General features: G+C 48.9%; 2 protein-coding genes and 1 long non-coding RNA gene across 10 annotated transcripts in view; 2 read left to right on the forward strand and 1 right to left on the reverse strand.

Moving 5' to 3' along the window:
• SSH2 (slingshot protein phosphatase 2) overlaps positions 1 to 7,026 on the reverse strand; it is a 122,568-nt gene extending 115,542 nt beyond the window's left edge. Inside the window, exons 1-2 of one of the 4 annotated variants that reach the window (XM_083587417.1) lie at positions 6,963 to 7,026; positions 4,531 to 4,612 (exon numbers count right to left, since the gene is read on the reverse strand). In XM_083587417.1, coding sequence (XP_083443543.1) covers positions 4,531 to 4,533 — 3 coding nt within the window. In that variant the 5' untranslated portion in view covers positions 4,534 to 4,612; positions 6,963 to 7,026. Of the gene's footprint in view, positions 1 to 2,153; positions 2,504 to 4,530; positions 4,613 to 6,712; positions 6,782 to 6,962 lie in introns of those variants that run through there. The other 3 variants (XM_083587418.1, XM_083587419.1, XM_083587416.1) reach the window with 3 other exon arrangements.
• LOC310750210 overlaps positions 1 to 17,373 on the forward strand; it is a 185,299-nt gene that overhangs the window by 90,607 nt on the left and 77,319 nt on the right. The gene's annotated exons all lie outside the window — the stretch shown is intronic.
• Positions 2,058 to 17,373, forward strand: part of EFCAB5 (EF-hand calcium binding domain 5) — a 45,345-nt gene continuing 30,029 nt past the window's right edge. For 2 of the 5 annotated variants that reach the window (XM_083587425.1, XM_083587429.1), the window contains exons 1-5: positions 7,073 to 7,212; positions 9,255 to 9,822; positions 10,948 to 11,104; positions 11,998 to 12,061; positions 16,046 to 16,116. In XM_083587425.1, coding sequence (XP_083443551.1) covers positions 9,263 to 9,822; positions 10,948 to 11,104; positions 11,998 to 12,061; positions 16,046 to 16,116 — 852 coding nt within the window. In that variant the 5' untranslated portion in view covers positions 7,073 to 7,212; positions 9,255 to 9,262. Of the gene's footprint in view, positions 2,185 to 6,745; positions 6,864 to 6,964; positions 7,213 to 9,254; positions 9,823 to 10,947; positions 11,105 to 11,997; positions 12,062 to 16,045; positions 16,117 to 17,373 lie in introns of those variants that run through there. The other 3 variants (XM_083587427.1, XM_083587428.1, XM_083587426.1) reach the window with 3 other exon arrangements.

The raw sequence follows: 17,373 nt of genomic DNA on the forward strand, positions 1-17,373 counted from the left end.
CACGGCGGCTGGAAACAGTTCTCCAGAATTTCAGTCAGGTCCCAGTCCTAAGTCAGAGATGCCACTGAGACCTTGAACCCAAGACCATTGGCATCCTAAGTAGGCCCTCCACCACTGTGCTCCAGTGGCCCTTCTAGCTGGCTTCTACAAGTGGTTTGTTTGCTATAGTTTCTGTCTGCATATTTATTAGAGTTTCTTATATCCCACCTTCCGGGGGGGAAATCATTCCAAGAGAGATTAGGAGAAACAATGAGGCACGTTTTTAAAAACCACAACAAACAACACCAACATATAACAAAGTAATCAGGATCCTTTCCACAGGGCAGATGGTGGCAGAATTACTATTAATTACATTAATTTGCTGCATTTTTAGTGTAAGCTTTCTTGAAAGGTCTGTGCCCTTATAAAGGCAGCCCCAAATGTACACACAGGTACTCAAAAAAATTCCCTTCTTTAAAAAACAACAGCATTCTAAGGTGCACATCCTTGCAAAACAAGAACTTAAAACTGGAAATGAGTCATTGGATGGGGAAGTCATAGCTCAGTAGTACAGAGTCCCTGCTTTGCACGTAGAAGGGCCTAGGTTCAGTCCTCAACATCTCCAGGTAGGGCTGGGAATGTTCCCAGTCTGAAACCATAGAGAGCGGCTGCCGGTCACATTACCCAATACTGAGCTACATGGACCAATAGTCTGATTTACTGTATGGCAGCATCCTATGTTCTTATTTCAGGGAGGCTTGCCTGATGCCTTCATTACATATCTTTAGCCACTACGGGAAAGCCTTTCTCTATAACCAGGCCTTTGGGTGATTAACATCCCATGAACTTTTTTAATGTGTTGGGGCAGGAGGTTATTGGTTCCTTTTATTATGTATTATGTGATCTCATTTTGTATTTTTATGTGGCGAAACCGCCCTGTGATCTTCGGACGAAGGGCGGTATACAAATTTAATAATTTAATGAATAAGACTCTTTATTCAGAACCAATGAGGACTAGAATCTTACTTTGCTTTTAGGGAAATGACTGTAGCCCAGATGGTAGAGCATCTGCTTTTGCATGCCGTAGGTCCCAGGTTCAGTCTCCAATGGCTTCTCCAGGTAGGGCTGCGAGAGCCACTACCAGTCAGTGCAAACAACACTGAGCTAGATGGCCCAGTGGTCTGACTTGGTGTAAGCTCTTCCTATGTCCCTGTTTCAAATAAGCCCCTTAATTAAGAACCACACGGACTGGGCTTGTGCTTTATTTTGAAGGGATATTTTGCCTGGCTCAGTACAAGGCAGTCTCATTTTGGAAGCAGCCATGTTTCTCAATACTGGCTGCTGGAAACCACAGGAGGGGAGAGTCCTCTTGTGCTCAGGTCTTGCTTGAGGGTTTCTCTTTGCGGCATCTGGTTGGCCACTGTAAGAACAGGATGTTGGATTAGATGGGCCATTGGCCTGATTCACCTGGCTCCTCTGATGTTCTTATGGGGAGGGCAAGACTATCAATTGCTGCTAGCCATGATGGCAATGCTCTGCCTCCACAGAGACAGCAATGCTTCTGAATACCCGTTGCTGGAAACCACAGGAGGGGAGAGGGTTCTTGTGCTGGAATCCTGCTTGCAGGTATCCCACAGACACCTGGTTGGCCCCTGGGGGAAGAGGATGCTGCGCTAGATAGGCCCCCTTTGGCCTGATCCAGCCGGGCTCTCCTTGCCTTCTTATTCCTGTGGTCCTCCTGAGATAAATTGTAAATAAAGAGACGCACACCCCTTCCAAAAAAAAGGAAGCTTTAGCCCAAATTTAGCTCCGCTCCCTCATTTAGTCAGGAGGAGAAATTAAAGGAGAGGCGTGTGGTTGGGGGTGGATGGCAGAATGAATGAATGAATGAATGAATGAATGGAGGGGGAAAGACAGAATGAATGGGCTGCAGCTGTCAACGTGGGCCTAGAGGGGGCCAAGGCAGAGGAGGGGGACGGCGTCGGGAGGGGGACAAAATACCCCGGCGAGAAAGAGCAGCGCGGAATCGGGGCGGTTGGCCGAGAAGGGAGGCAAAGAGCGGCGCGCGAGGATGCCGCGCATGCGCGCCCGGCCTCGCGCCGGACCCTATGCGGCGGCGGCGGCGCCTTCCCCCCTGGCGGCTGAGGGAGCGCGAGGCGCCGAGAGAGACTCACCGAGGCGCAGGGGCTGGAGGTGGCGCTCGGGGTAGGCGAGCGCTGGACCGTCACCAGAGCCATCGGGGCGCGGCGGCGGGGCCTCCCCGGCCGGCCTGCCGGGAGCCTTTTCCCTCCTTTCCCTGTCACTCCATGGCCGGGCGGCGGAGAGGCTCGGAAGGGGAGAAGGGGGGAGGGCGGGCGGCTGAGGCGACCGCGAGGGGAGGGAGGGGGGAGGGAAGGAGGGCGCGTCGGCGTCGGCGGAGACCACAGCTGCTGCTGCGGCGGCGGCAGCTCCTCGCCCGCCAACGGTCTCTCGCCGACTGAGGCGCGGCGGGGCTGGGCCGGCCGGGCACAATGAAGCGCCAGCGCGCATGCGCCACCTGTCAAGCGGGGGACGCTCCGCCTCCTCCGGCGCCCCGCCCACACGCCGCCGCTCCGCCTCCCTCTGCAGAGCTTAACCCTCGCGCTCCCGGTGCTGCGAGAGCGTCTAGGTCAGTGCGGCTTTTGGGGAATGGCTCAACCCCCCCCCCGGCTCCATAAACTCATCCCCAGTCCCGCCACCCTATAAAAATGCATTGTGCCCCGCTACCCTGTTTTTTAAAAAAGCATTATTTAGGGTACGGTTTGCATGACCCACTATGGAAGGTAATAACGGCGCAATGGAATTCAAAGTAACAGTTAATTGCGGGTTTGTTCCAAAGTCCGATTTATAGCCATAGGTCCTCGGAAAGAGTAACTTATAGGCGCGAGTGTGTGACACGGGGTAGTACAAAAATAAAGAGATGCTCCGATCTCATCTTGTAGCTAAAAGAAAAGAATATACGGCAAAGAATATTGCATGGAGAATTATTTTTGCGCATACTAAGGAAAATAAGAGTGAAGGAAATTTATAGCATAATATATTTATAAATAACATGCACAAAGCTTCACCTACATACCTACAAGAACTGATTTATGAGAAAACCAATAGCTATTACCAGTAATTGGCTAGCTTGGGAAAACTCAGAATTGTAAATATGTGTCCAAAGGAAATAGCTTTGAAAGCAATGAGCAGTAAAACTTTAAATAAGAAGCAAGGAAGGTGTTTTGCTTTAGGCTTCGGTCTGGTCAATTGTAAGTAAATAAGCATTCAGAGGGGCCTCCTTCTGCAACCCCCTGCCACCCCCTTGCCTCTTAGTGCCCCCCTAGGTAATCCCAGGGGGGCAGTACTCAGTGGCGTAGCGTGGGTTGTCAGCACCCGGGGCAAGGCAAGTAATTTGCGCCCCCTAACCCGTGAATTTGCACCCCCTAACCCGTGGATTTGCGCCCCCTAACCCTACCCCCCAGATGTTGTGCCCGGTGCGGCCGGCCCCCCCTGCACCGCCCACGCTACGCCACTGGCAGTACTAACCTCTTTGGGACCCGCAGCTCTAGGTGTTGGGTAGCCCTTTCAAGGATGCTGGATTCACAACTCCCAACTTCAGTCCCAGCAGCCAGCCAGCCATTGTCCAGTGCTCCAAGGGGGAGGATGGGAAGTGAAGCACAGACACCTTTGGAGGGCCAAAGATGTTCTCAGGGCCAGATTAAGACATTTAGAGGCCCTAAGCACTGAAAAGGTTATGGTACCATCATACGTAATTTGAAATAAAAGCCAACCTAAGCTGTAAAATAAAAGTTCAGTTTTCAAAATGTCACAAACCTTACACTGAATATAGACGTATGTCATGCACAACACACTGCAGGATTTATTTTCTCGTATGATCTGTGTTAATTGGATTGCCCCCCCCCCTCGTTGAGATGCAGATAAGTAATGAAAAGAAACCAGAAAAATGGGGAAAGAGCGTGTCATGAGATGTTAAGAAATTAACAAAGTTCTGATTTCACCCAATTTTTTTCAATGCTTTTAAAAAAAGATCTACAGCAAGCGCAAGACTATAGTCCTCATGATTCTAACTAAATACGTGGTTAAGATAGGAAGCTGCCTGAAACTGAGTCCATTTAGCACAGAATTGTCTACACTGACTGGCAGCAGCTTCCCGGGGCTTCAGGTCTTTCCCAGCCCTATCTAGAGATTGAACCTGGGACCTTCTGCATGCAAAGCAGGTGTTCTACCGCTGAGCTATGATTCTTCTCCCCTGCTTCATTTCTGCACATTAAGGCACAAGAGCAGTAAAAAAGTATCAATGTACTGGCATAGAAACCCAGCAAACTTCGAAAGGCATTCTCTATTTGGCCGCTGATCTCAGGCTTGAAGTCACAAGCATATTAAATATCTAGGGCATTCAGTTGAATAATATAAACAGAATGCTTGACTCCATGCTCTGATTAAATCTGTGACACCAAGTTGCTTTCCCTGCAGAAAGTTGCCTGTGAAAGGGTCTTCCTCCTGCTGCTGGACTGCAAACAAAATACTCACCATTCAAGCCTGGCCGGTTACAGTATATACAGTACATTTCTTGGCCTTGTGTCCAGGGATTCCAATGATATTTGAGAACATTCTGTATTTAAACACACAAAAATATGGAAAGCCATTAAAATGTCCAAGAAGAACAGCCAAAAGCAGCATGAGAATCAGCAAGTGTGCGCATTTTTCTGGAAAGGGAACACATAGGGGAAAAGTCAACGGAAAGCAGAGAGCAGGGTATGCACAAATGTTAAGAACTGCCCGTCAGTGTAGACAACGCTGAGCCAGACAGGCCAATGGTCTGACTCAGTCAGCTTCCTGTGTACCTATTTAAATCAGGCATTCATTCAAAGCCATGAGGACTGGAATATTTCTTTATTCTTAAGGGAAGGACCGTAGTTCAGCAACAGAGAGCATCTTGCTTTGCATGCCGACGGCGCCAGGTTCAACCCTGGCCTCTCCAGGTAGCGCTGGGAATATTCCCGCTGTCTGAAACCACATTCTAGTCCTCCCATAGCATCCTTTGAAAAATAGCAGATGAAGGAGGCAGCCCCAAAGATTAGGGTGTTGAGGCCTCTCTGCTTAAAACATCATCAGTGGCCCAATCAGGAAAATGCTAGCACCCTGTTTTCACTAATAATAATAATAATAATAATAATAATAATAATAATAATAATTTATTATACCCCGCCCATCTGGCTGGGCTTCCCCAGCCACTCTGGGCGGCTTCCAAAAAAATATTAAAATACTGTAATACATCAAAGATTAAAAGCTTCCCTAAACAGGGCTGCCTTCAGATGCTCATGTACATTTAAAGTTCATTACTATATATATATATATATATATATATATATATATATATATACTGGGAATTGTGGTTTATCCCCCCCCTCAACAGAGCTATAATTCCCAGCACCCTTAACAAACTACAGTTCTCAGGTTTCTTTGGGGAAATTCATGTGTGTTCAGTGTGCTTAAATGTATGATGTGGATGTGACCAAAGGAAAAATGCCTTGCATTCAGGGCCAGATGAGAAGCATCGCCTTGAGGGCAAAAGACAAACACACACACACAGAGGACAATTGCTAGTCCTGAAGGAGAGCCATTTTGTTTGCTGATTTCCTACTTCCTACAGAAGTCCCATCTGTCCAGCACAAACTTAGATGCTCAAAGCAAGGGGTGGGGAAAAGACGCTAAGTAGAAGAGCAGATCATTACCAGCAAAATATTCCATAACCAAGTTTTAATAGCTGGCTAGCCTGAGTCCAGTGGAACTACTAGTCCACTCATGCTGTCATGCACCTTCTGCTGGTTTTCAGACAGGAAATCACACGGATTAATTTTTAATGTATTCACATGTTCTACTTAATGTTTAAAATACGCTCATGTCTTAATTGTCTGGGCTCTGTGCGGACTCTGCTGTCTGCTCAGTCAACAAATGGTTGGGGGGGGAAGCAGAAGGGTTTCAGCCAATGTTATTTCCTGGGGCGGGGAGTTCCACAGCCTCCATGCTGATGACAGAGGTGGTCTCTTCTGTTCACCCTTGCCAAAGATACGTTTGGGGTGGAAGAACGTAAGAGCAAAGCCTCCCCTGACGACATGGCACATGGCATTTCACAGAGGAACACTGGGGAAAGGCCATCGGTCAATTGCAGAGCATCTTATTTGCACGCAGAAGGTCCCAGGTTCAATCCCTGACAGCATCTCCAGGCAGGACCAAGGAGGTCCCATCCCGGAAAACCTGGAGAGCTGCCGCAGGTCATTGTGGACCACAGTAAGCTGGACAGCACAATGGCTCAGCTTTACGTAAGAAGCCATGATGGTTTAGGTTTGGGACCATCTTAAATGTATAGATAATAATTGTGCCCTCAGAAAAGGATGGCTGAAATCAGACCATGCCTGCCCTGTCAGTTAATTACAGCACAAGCCTTAAGTGTGCATACTCAGGAGTAAGCCCCACCGAATTCACGCTGCCCGGCTAGCTTTTAATGCGCACCTCTTACTTGTTTGCTGGGCCAAGGAGCTTTATCTCAGTCCCATCGACACGGTTCTAAAGGCTACCTTTTATATCAAAGAGCCCACGAGGGCGTTGTGACCAGGTGGCCCCAGGAACATGCCCTACTCTCTTTATCGTTAGGAGTCCGCCAAAAGCCTTTCCCAGAATTTGACCTGCAACAGACCCATTCTCTGCTTACAGCCTCAGGGGAAAAACAAGCCATCTACCGCCACTACCACCATCCCCGCAGCTCCCTTGCTGCCCTCCAGGCTGTTTGAGGCACTTGCTGAAACGTGTGATCTCCTCTTCCCCCAGGAAGGGTCATGCGGCTGTCACTGCCTCCTCCCAGCGTAAGACTTGGCTGTTAACTCTGATCTCTCGTCTCTCTCATTTTATTCCTAACAACACAGTGATGTCATTGCAGCAAGGCTCAAGACGAAGGCGCTCACCCTCCTCCAGCTGCCAGAAAAGGGAGATGACCCACCTCACTCTGTAGTTGGAAGCCCAGCAACCCCCTGGGGACTGTTGCTCGGCAACAGTCAAACACACACAGAAGAGTAAGATTCTGTGAGAGTCCTCTGGATTCCCTGGTAAGTTTCTCGGTGGTTAAAATTAGACGGCTCTCTTCCTTGAATCCCCAGGCAACTCCAGCATAGCTTGGGAGGGGGGCATCTCCCTTTCTGGATGCTGGCTCTGAAGGTAAGGGAAGACATGCGATTTCTGCGCTGCTCTTTGGAAGGGTCGGGCTTTGGAGAGCTTAGTGAAAGAAAAAACGGCAGGATACTAGAGTACCACAAACCACCTTTTGTCACTGACGCTGCCAGCGGTAGGGTTTACGCCTTGCATATTCACCTAGGAGTAGGAAAGATACCTTGGAGAGCTGCTGCTGGTCAGTGTAGACAATGCTAGCTAGCTAGACCAGCAATCTGGCTTGCTGAAAGGCAGCTCTCTATGTTATTTACACCAACCCATTATTCATAGTCATAAGGGCTGGACTCTTGGGGGAAGGGCTCTGTGGCAGGACATCTGCTTTGTGTGCAGAAGGCTCCAGCTTCAAGCTCCAATGGCATCACCAGGTAGGACTGGAAAGACTCCTGCCTGTCGGTGTTGACCAGGGGAACCGCTATAGGAACGGTGGCTTACGAAACAACTGCAGCTCAGTAGATAATACTGAATTTGATGGGCTGGAGGTCTGGCTCTGTAGACAGCAGCTCCTTCTGTTCCCTTCTCTGTGATTTTAACATCCGTCTCGTACCTGGTTCACATCGGGCTGAGGGAGAAGTGCTTATCCCAAGGGAGCAGAAGATGCTGTGGCGAGGGAGAACAAAGATCGGAGAAGGGAATGGAGAAAGAGATCTGGTTGGCCACTGTGAGAACAGGACGCAGGACAATCCAGCAAGTCTCATCTTATGTTTTCGCAGTCATAGAACTGTAGAGCTGGAAGGGTTCCTGAGGTTCATCTGGTCCAACCCAATGCAATGCAGGACTATGCAGCTGTCACCCACAGGGATCAAACCTGCAGCCTTGGCGTTATCAGCACCACACTCTAACCAACTGAGCTATCCAGTGCTGTCTCATCCAAAGGCTATAAAACTAAGGGACGTTAAAGCTCACCCCACATCACATGATGAGTGGGGAGGGGTGATGATGACAGCCCATACGGGTTAAGGAGAGAAGGCAGGCACAGCTCTTCCCAACCATTCGATTTGTGGCCCCAGTGTCTACTCTCCTTTATTCGTCCATGTTGGCAAGCAGGTATCCAGGTGTTCCGTACAAGAGGTGAGAGCAGAAGGCTAACAACAGGATCGCAGAGAAAATGGGCCTTGTATTTTAAAAATCATTTTCAAAATCCAAAGTATGAGGTAGCAATTCTGCCTGCAACCAAATCTTAGGGCTGCAGAGCTCTTGCAATTTCATTGTCTCTGAAATGGCCCTCTGCTGGGCATCCAGGAAAAAAACCACAGAATGGGTTCTCAAGAGCGAAACTAGTGTGAAATTGGTGACCTTGATGGATCTTAAGGCCCATCTATAATGGGTGGCTGGAGGGGGATAGTTACATCCACTAGAATCATACCACACATGTTCCTATTTAAATCAGCCCTTAGTTTAGAACCAAGAGGACTGGGTTCTTGCCTCTTTGTTGTTGTTGTTGCTGCTGCTGCTGTTTACTTTTTATTATATTTATATACAACCAAAAAACAAGAACAACAATATCAACAAGGTAAGATAAAATATTGCTGAATAGATTATTGGGAAACCATTCAGCTACGAGGGAAGGGAAGACAAATACAAAATAAAGGGGAAAGATAGGCCTGATATCATCAATTAGCAGTAGTTATATTTAATCTGAGACTGTCCAGTAAATGTAAGTATTCCGTAATGTTATCTGACTCGATTGAAATTGTAACGCATATTCATTGGTATTAATATGAGTTAAAAATGGCCACCCTACTATATAAAATTTGTTTTTTGTTTTGTTTTGCAAGGCCTGTAGCCACTTGGTTGTGATACGCTGGAGACATTCTGAAAGGGCTGCCCCAATATTTTTGGGGGGGAAGAGCCATAGCTCAGGGTTACAGCCCCTGCTTTGCATGCAAAAGGCTCCCAGTGCCTCCGGGCAGGGCTGGTAAGGACCCCTGGCTGAAACCTGAAGAGCCGTTGCCGGTCAGGGTAGACAGTACTGAGGTAGATGGACCCAATGCTCTGACTCCGTCTACGTTCCTTCTTTTTCTGATGTGCAGAGTGAAACATGGATATAGAACCAGAGAAGAGCGAGGCGGGTTCTGAGAGAAGCCCCGTCAGCGAGACACATTTGGAAGAAGCAACAAGCAGCCCAAGCGGGGCGGTTCGGCCGCTGACTCCGCGGACAGATGCTCAGTGGAAGTCCATTTTCTACGAGACCCTGCAGCCGAGGGCTTTGGATCTGCAGCAGACGAGGGTGGAGAAGCTCCGCAACAGCAAGATGGTGCAAAAAAAGGCCGAGAAGAAAGAGCCTCCGGACAAGCTGTCTCGCGACTGGTTCAACGATGAGAGTATGACCCTGGAGACTCGGGCCTACCTGGTTGATAAGCTCCTCCCCACCTTGGTCCCTGGCGTGGAGAAGCTGCTCATGGCTGCGGAGAAGAAGAAGGCCCTGGAAAGGAAGGAATCAGAACCCCTTACCTTTGACCCCATTACTTTCCTGGGAGAGTACCTGATGAGGCACAACCCGGCCTATGAGATTTCCGCCATGCCCAATCCCTACGTGCGTGGATTGAAAGCCGTCGCAGACGAGCTGAAAACCAAAGTGCCCGAGACCACCTTGCACAAGTGAGTGTCTCCAGCCTGCAACCTCCCTTTCACAAAGCCTGGTCAGCCATTGCGGATGAGGAACGGTTGAAGCGGGTAAAGGGAGGCGGGTAGGAAGAGTGCGACTTGCAACCCTCCGAGGTGTTTGTCAGCACAGCCACTCTGACTTCCACCAGCATGTCATGATGTGGAGGCAAAGGCTGAGGAGACATGTTCAGTACGGGGACTCGGGCAGAGCCACAGATGGTGGGTTGTTTTATCTCTACACACTCCAAGAGCTGACCTCTTAAGAGCATGGGAATGCAAGTGCGTCCTGCAACAAAATGTTGCAGTATATCCCCATTGCCTTAAGGAGTGCACCTGCTCCTCTGCAATCCCTGTAAAAGGGGCTCAAGCAGGCCATTCTACAACCCCCAATTTTCCTTCCCCCTTTTTTTGTTTTCCAGCTGACCCACAACATTCCATGCCCCCTTCTCAGTCTTTGTTTGGGGCTGGCTGGAGTATGGGGCATACTTCAGGAATCCCACCCAAGCATGCTGATAACTCCCTCTTCTTTCTTAGTGACCTGTTTCATCCCTAGTTCTGTTGACACTCACCAGCTGTGATCCCCATTAGAGGGAAGTGACCAGTCCAATGACTCAATTAGTCCATTATCCTGCATCTCCACCCTCCCACCATTAGCTGTTGGCATCTGTCTGTCTCAAGAGACAATGGAGTATACCTTTGGGGGTGAACCACTGGAGAATCACAGCACCTGTTGTGGCTGCAGACTAGTAACTCGCAACTGTTGCCTCCTGTGTTGTTTTTGCTGTGTTAGCAGCACCAAAGTGACCTCTCCAGGGCACAAGTGTGTATGGAGGTCCTGGGCTGCCCAGAGAACAAGATGCCCCCCTAGCCTTGCTGATGTGGTCCAAAGAAAAGGAGAGCAAGACGTCTCGCACTGGCTTGGCTGCAGGAGTTGCTGGAAGGAGGCATACAGGGTGCCATCCAACTGCCTTAGGGACTCTACTCCTGAGTTGCGCAGTCACAAAGCATTAATTTAATTCAGGGGACTGGGAGGAAAGTGCTGCTCAGCTGTAAGAAATTTGTGGGGTGGGTGGGAGTAAGGCACCCCGGTTCAAGTCCCGTTACCCCTGTGCCCTGCAGGCTGGAACAGATGAAGACGCTGGTCAAAGAAAAACGCAAGCAAAGGGAGCAGGTGGAAAAGATCAAGACTCACGTGAGAGACATGCGGAAGGAGGCTCTGTCCATGCAGTTCAAAGAGTGGACGATGGATCTCACAGGACAGATCCCTGTTCTGCTGGTAACTTTGCCCCCACCCCTCCACAAAAAAAGAAAGCCAGGGCAACCGCTTGGTTTGAAAGCCACTCTCCTTCTGCCATGTTGCTGGCAGTGAACAGGCCTGGTCTGAAGATGGCTACTGGCGCTCAGCCCTTCTCCCTCTGTTCCATGCCCACTTTTTTGTATGGTCTCGCTGAGTCCTTGGTCAGCAACTAAATTTCCAGTTCTGAAGGTCCCGCAATAGGAAAAGCACTACTTAGGGCTCACCCACACTTCTGCTTGGCCTGTATTTTGATCGTATTGTATCCCAATTAATTCCCCCTGAAAAGCCTGAGAGCTTTTCTTGTTGTTTCGCATCTGTGCCCTGTAAAAATCATATCTTACCCACTGAAACTTGATTAAGCAAAATCTCTCTGGATTTTCCATGCATCAGGTAAGATCTGATTCAGTGGATAAGATTGGATTTTCGCAAGGCAGGGTCATCCCTAGGCAGACCACACATTTGTAAGTAAGGAATCAGACAGAACCAAAACTGCACAACGACGCACCTAGCCCAGTTCCCATTTACCCCCAGGCCTGGCACCCCCAACTCAGAGCCCATAGTCAAGAAGTCACCTCCAGACCAGTGAGTCATCCAACTTCTGACAATTCAAATAGCTCAGCTGGTAATGAGATTCTTAATCTCTGGGTCATGAGTTCGAGCCCCACACTGGGCAAAAGATTCCTGCATTGCAGGGGGCTGAACTAGATGGCCCTCACAATCCCTTTCAACTTGATAATTCTATGCTTCTATGCTTTCGGCTCTGAATGACTCATAAGGCTGAGGGGTGCTCCTCCCAGCCCAACAGAGCCTGGATTGGGCCAAAAGGAGGCCTCTTTTTGACCAGCCCTTGAAATGGGTTCTTTCACTTGCAGATCCAAAGTGCCTTGAAGTCATTCATGGAGTCTGTCTCTTCAGAACTCAGTGACGATGGGACAGGTAATGCCACATCCACCTTCCCTCGGTTCCACAAGCTCTTATCCAAAAAACTCCAGTCAAGGAGGGGTGTTCCTGATTGCTAGGAGGGGGGCAAGGAATCGATGCACACAGAGCCCTCAGGAACATTTGAGGTTCTCCATCAGCAAAGGCCCCTTTCATCTCTGTGTTTCTGCAAATCCTTCAAATGCATCACAAGTAGTCAAAGAGCTGTGATGCAAAGGCCTGGTGCTTTCCCAACCCTGTTTGGCCTTACACCAGCCTTCCTCAACCTGGTGCCCTCCAGATGTTTGGGACCACAAATTCCATGATTCCCAGGCAGCATGACCAGTGGTCAGGGTTCAGGGGAGCTGTAGCCTGAAAGATCTGGGGGACACCAGGTTGGAAAAGGCTGAAGGGTCCTCTTCCAGCCAGGCTGCGATCCTGCACTGCAAGGAGCAAAGCTTAGAGGGGTTGGCCTTGCAGAAGGGAAAGTTGCAGAGTGAAGGCCAGCTTCTGCAGGATCTGGGAGAAATCCCCCAGCCAGCAGCAACTGTATATAGTTCTGGTTCTCAGACGCAATCCGTGTGTTACGCTGGAGCTCTAACTTCCAGTGTTATTTTGCTCTTCAAAAAGTGGAGGATTCCCTGGCATCAAGGCTCAGGATGAGGAAGCTCCAACCCTTTCCCTCCCTGCTGTGGCCCTGACCCACAACCACCACACAGCCACAGGCACATGGTATCTAGATTTTCCCCTTGGGCTAATAGCCACATCAGACAGAAGGGGATTAAGTCCTAGGATTCAGATGAGGACAGTAGCTCAGTGGCAGGGCACCTGCTTGGCATGCAGAAGGTTCCAGGTTCAGTCCCAGGTAGGGTTGGGAGGGACTCCTGCCTGAATCCCTGGAGTGCCCCTGCCTGTCGGTATAGATCAGGCATGGCCAAACTTGGCCCTCCAAATGTTTTGGGACTACAGTCCCCACCATCCCTGACCACCGGGTCCTGTTAGCTAGGGTTGATGGGAACTGTAGCACCAAAACATCTGGAGGGCCAAGTTTGGCCATGCCTGGTATAGATAATACTGAGCTGGACGTCTCAGTGGTCTGACTTGGAGTATAAGGCAGCTTCCTATGTGGGGGCAAAGAGTTCTTTTTCTCCACATCCTACAGATTCTGATCCAGATCATGCCCACAGTTGCTTTCTGAAAGTGAAAATTACATCAGGAGTCCCCATCCCTGAACTCCCAGTATAACATGTAGTTTGGCCATCACGGCTGAGACATTGAAGCTGTCACGATGCTGCCATGCTAGGAATGCCCAGAGTGAGGAATTAACTCTTTATTGTCAAATGTACACATACAAGTTAGGAACAGGCAGATCCATCAGTCCTGTGTCTCTGAGCTACTCCTAGGTGCACCAGGTGAGGCAGCTGCTGCAACAGAGAGGCCCCAACCTCGGCTTATGCATCTTCCTCACTCGTGCTTCGCGCAAGCAGGTGAAGACTATGCCTGTGTGTAACCCGCTTCTGCTCCTCCCTCTTCAGTCCTCTTCTGGTCCTGGGAGACAGTGAAGCAGGAGAGGTGTGGGCAGGAGGAGGAGAAGGAGGAGGTGTGGAAGCCCTTGACTCTCCACCAGCCTGACCCATCTCTCCTTCCTCTTGCACCTGTTCCTCACTCTCCAATCCTTCACCTTCTCCTGCCTCCAACTCTCATTTCTTAACTGTTACAGGCTCACCCAGATCACTGATCCCTTCTGCCAAGTCAGTCTCACACCCCTCTTCTCCCGCTGCCCTCTCATCAGTATCCAGCCACCACTGCTCAGAGTCCAGCCAGTTTCCGGCAGAACCACAAACTAAGAGTCGTATCTGTTGCTCACTTAGTACAACCAGCCATGTCTTTTTAGGAGAAGGCTGAAAGTGGGCAGGCGAGAGGCAAGACCAGGGCCACTGCCAGTCTGCCCAAGGCTGATTTGTAAAAATGGACTTGCGAGGCATGTAACCTGTGGGTCATATGTTGCCTGCCCTTTAGCGAGATGCTTGTTCTTCAGGTAAGCAGCTGCTCTTTGCTTCCTGGAGCCATCCATTTAGCAGAGCCCAACGCACTGAGCGAGCATAAAGCTGTTCTTTATGGGGTCATGAAAATAATTTACTGCCCATGAATGTCTTCAGGAGCCAGCAGTAAATGAAGTCCACTGGGTGTTCTCTGGTTAGTCTTCTCTGACCCTGTGGTGGAAGTCCCCCTGGTAGTAACATAACATTTCTCTCTCTCTCTCTCTCTCTCTCTCTCTCTCTCTCTCTCTCTCTGTCTCTCCTGAAATCCCAGAGAAATGCTCTCTGGACTTGCCCCGTCCTTCACCCCATCTTCTGCCCACCCTAAAACACAGCTTGAAGATCTGGCAACTAGGGATAGAGGAGAGATTTGTTTGGATCAGATTTTGATACAGGCCTACCTAATTTGTGCATTCCACAACAATACTCAAACAGCAAGAGAGCTATCCTTTGAAATTCACATTGCAACGAGTTTTGTGATGCAGTTCTCCAATCGAATAATGTGTATTAGGGGGGGGTGTATAAAAAAAAATGTTAGTGAAAATAACATATAAAATGCATTTTATTAGAGGAAACTGCTCTAAGATGCTGACTAGTTTTTGTGAGGACTAAAAAAAAAGATCACAAACTGATGCAAAAATGTGGAGAACTGAATTTAAGATTGAAAAAACGAGAAGCTGAGAGAAACTGAAAATGACAGATACATCCATCCTTATAGACAACCCAGCACTGTGAACATTTACTTGGAAGTCTCTGGGATAAATAGGGGTTATTCCAAAGTCAGAATTGCAACCTGACTGTACTGTATATAGTAAACTTTGTTTTCCAAATACAGGTGCTGCAGTTGTTGCTGGGGTGGCACAGAACATAACCTGGTGCTGCTCTTTGGAAAGCAAGCTATGAAATGTGTTGTTGTTTTTTCCTTCCAAGACTGCTTGCAGTGGTAGACCAGGTTACATATTAGACCAAGCCTGTTTTCTTACCAAAAGAACACAAATCCATCAGGGCAGGATTATGCCAATTTTCCCCAGCTGCCACCTGTTTTCTAAACAGAAAAAAATGCCACTTCAATATTTTGTGGTTTTATAAATTGTAAACTGGCCTGTGATCTTTGGATGAAGGGTAGTTGGCCAATGGAAGTCCCTTTTTCTGGCACGTGTGCTAGACAAACCAAGCCAAGCCAAGGTCAGTGTCATGTAGTGGAGAAAGTCACCCACCAACAGTGCCATTGATGCAGTGATCCTTTGATGGGGAACCTCTGGCCTGGAAGCTGAATGTGGCCCTCCAGGCGTCTCGATGTGGCCCTTGGGACTGTCTCCAGGCCACGCCTTTCACTAGCCTCCTTAAGGGCTTTTGCCTGGCCAGAATGGCTTCTTTGATGTTGGAGAGATGGGTGTTTGTGTATATGTGTGCAGAAACGTCTAACTTTTGTGTGGCCCACTGTAGAGTCCCAGCTGTTGCTCTGTCCACTTTTGCCTCTGGCTTGTCCGCTGTGCGGCCCCTAGAAGGCTGCCCATAAGGAAATGCGCCCCTTGGGCAGAAGTAAGTTCCACTTGCCTGCTATAATTCATCTTCATCCAGGGGCGGGCTCCGTTTGTTTTAGAGGCAGGGCTATGCAAATTACTCTGAGGGGGAGGAGCCTCCCACAGTTCCAGGCAGGTGGCCTTCCTTTCACAGAGCCCCCACTCCACCCCATGTTCCCCATCCCTGTGGTTCAAATCAAATATAGGTTATCGAAAGCACCTGTGCTGGTTTAATTTTGTAATATATTGGTTTCCATGGGAAGAAACCCAGCCTGTGCAAATGAGCTGTGGCCCATTGACCCACAATGAACTGCACTAGTGTTAAAAGATGCAGATTGAACCCGTGGCAGGAAGAGCTCCCTTTGCCAGAGAGGCGCAGGATGCTGCCCAGTTCTTACACTGCTTAACACCCTGCTCTCACATCTTCTTCACCTCCACAGGAATCTACGCCAGGCCTCTGGAATCCGCGGGGTCCCTGGCACTGAAGCTGAACGAAGAGCAGTTCACAGAGGTGAGGAGGAGCAACGTCCCTGAGCAGGGCTTTTCCCTCCTCCTGCTTCTCCCTCTGTGGATAATCAGGTGGAGATAGGAAGTGGGTTAAAGTACTGGTAGATATTCTTTTGAGCCGGGGCCTGGATGGGAGACAGATCAGGAAACATACACACACACACACACCTTGAGTTTCAAGGGTAACATAGGTGGTGGCTGGAAGAAAGATCCACTCTCCCTGCCACCTGCCAATTTTCCCTGCAAAGGACACCCAGGCAGCCCAACACCACCATAGTGTTACGAAGCAAATCCAAGGCTGGGAGCCTGATACTCTTCCCTTAGCATATAACTGTGCTGCTAAGAAGCCGTTCATCCTGCAAGGGTGATCCTAGAAATTCAACCTCTTGTGTTTTTAGATTTCCCCATGTCCCAAAATCAGAAAACTGCCACCGCGACCCCCCCCAATCCACTGCCTGCAAATGAGGCCACAATGCTAGGGGCCCCAAGATGGTCTGAAGTTGGCTATCTTGGAGCCCTTCTGGCTATTGTCCTTCTCACTTCCAGCCAAGTGAGGGAGGGGGCGTACCCATTTGCTCCCTAGCACAAAGCAACTTCTTTTTGTCTTAACAAATTTTTATATTTCTTCCATACCACATATAGTGATTTTCTTATTAAATGGTTCAGGAATCCTCTGTGTACCTTAACGTTTTCTACCATAAATACGCATGCCAACCAAATCTATTATCATAATCCTCCAAGTCTAAAATATCTGTATTTTGTAATGTTATCCATTCCCGAAGCCAGCAAAGATAAGACACCTCATAATATATCCTTAAATCTGGCAGGGAAAAGCCGCCTCTATCTTTCGAATCTGTTAGTAATTTATGGTTTATTATTGGCTTCTTCCCCTGCTAGATAAATTTTGAAATATCTCTTTGCCATTCCTTGAAGGGCAACTTCTTTTCTTATACTAATGAGTATGACCCATACTTAGGGGCCATTATGGCCCTTGCCAGGCAATTCAACAATGGGATCCTTCATTAGATTTTTAACCCTTGCTGGATCCAGGAATTAGGTATAGTCATCATACAGCCTAAGCCCTCCACAGGCTCACAGCTATATATATGGAAGCTCAGCCACCCAAAGGTACACAGTTTGACATGCAACTCTCCACCTGTCAGATATTGAATGTTGCCCCATTCTTGGGCCTGAGTTCACCTCCACCAACACACACACAGCAATCAGTTACACATTCCAGGGATCTCCTTTCCACCCCCAG

Source organism: Podarcis filfolensis, assembly GCF_964270895.1.
Source record: "Podarcis filfolensis genome assembly, chromosome: 15".
NCBI classification, from domain to species: domain Eukaryota; kingdom Metazoa; phylum Chordata; class Lepidosauria; order Squamata; family Lacertidae; genus Podarcis; species Podarcis filfolensis.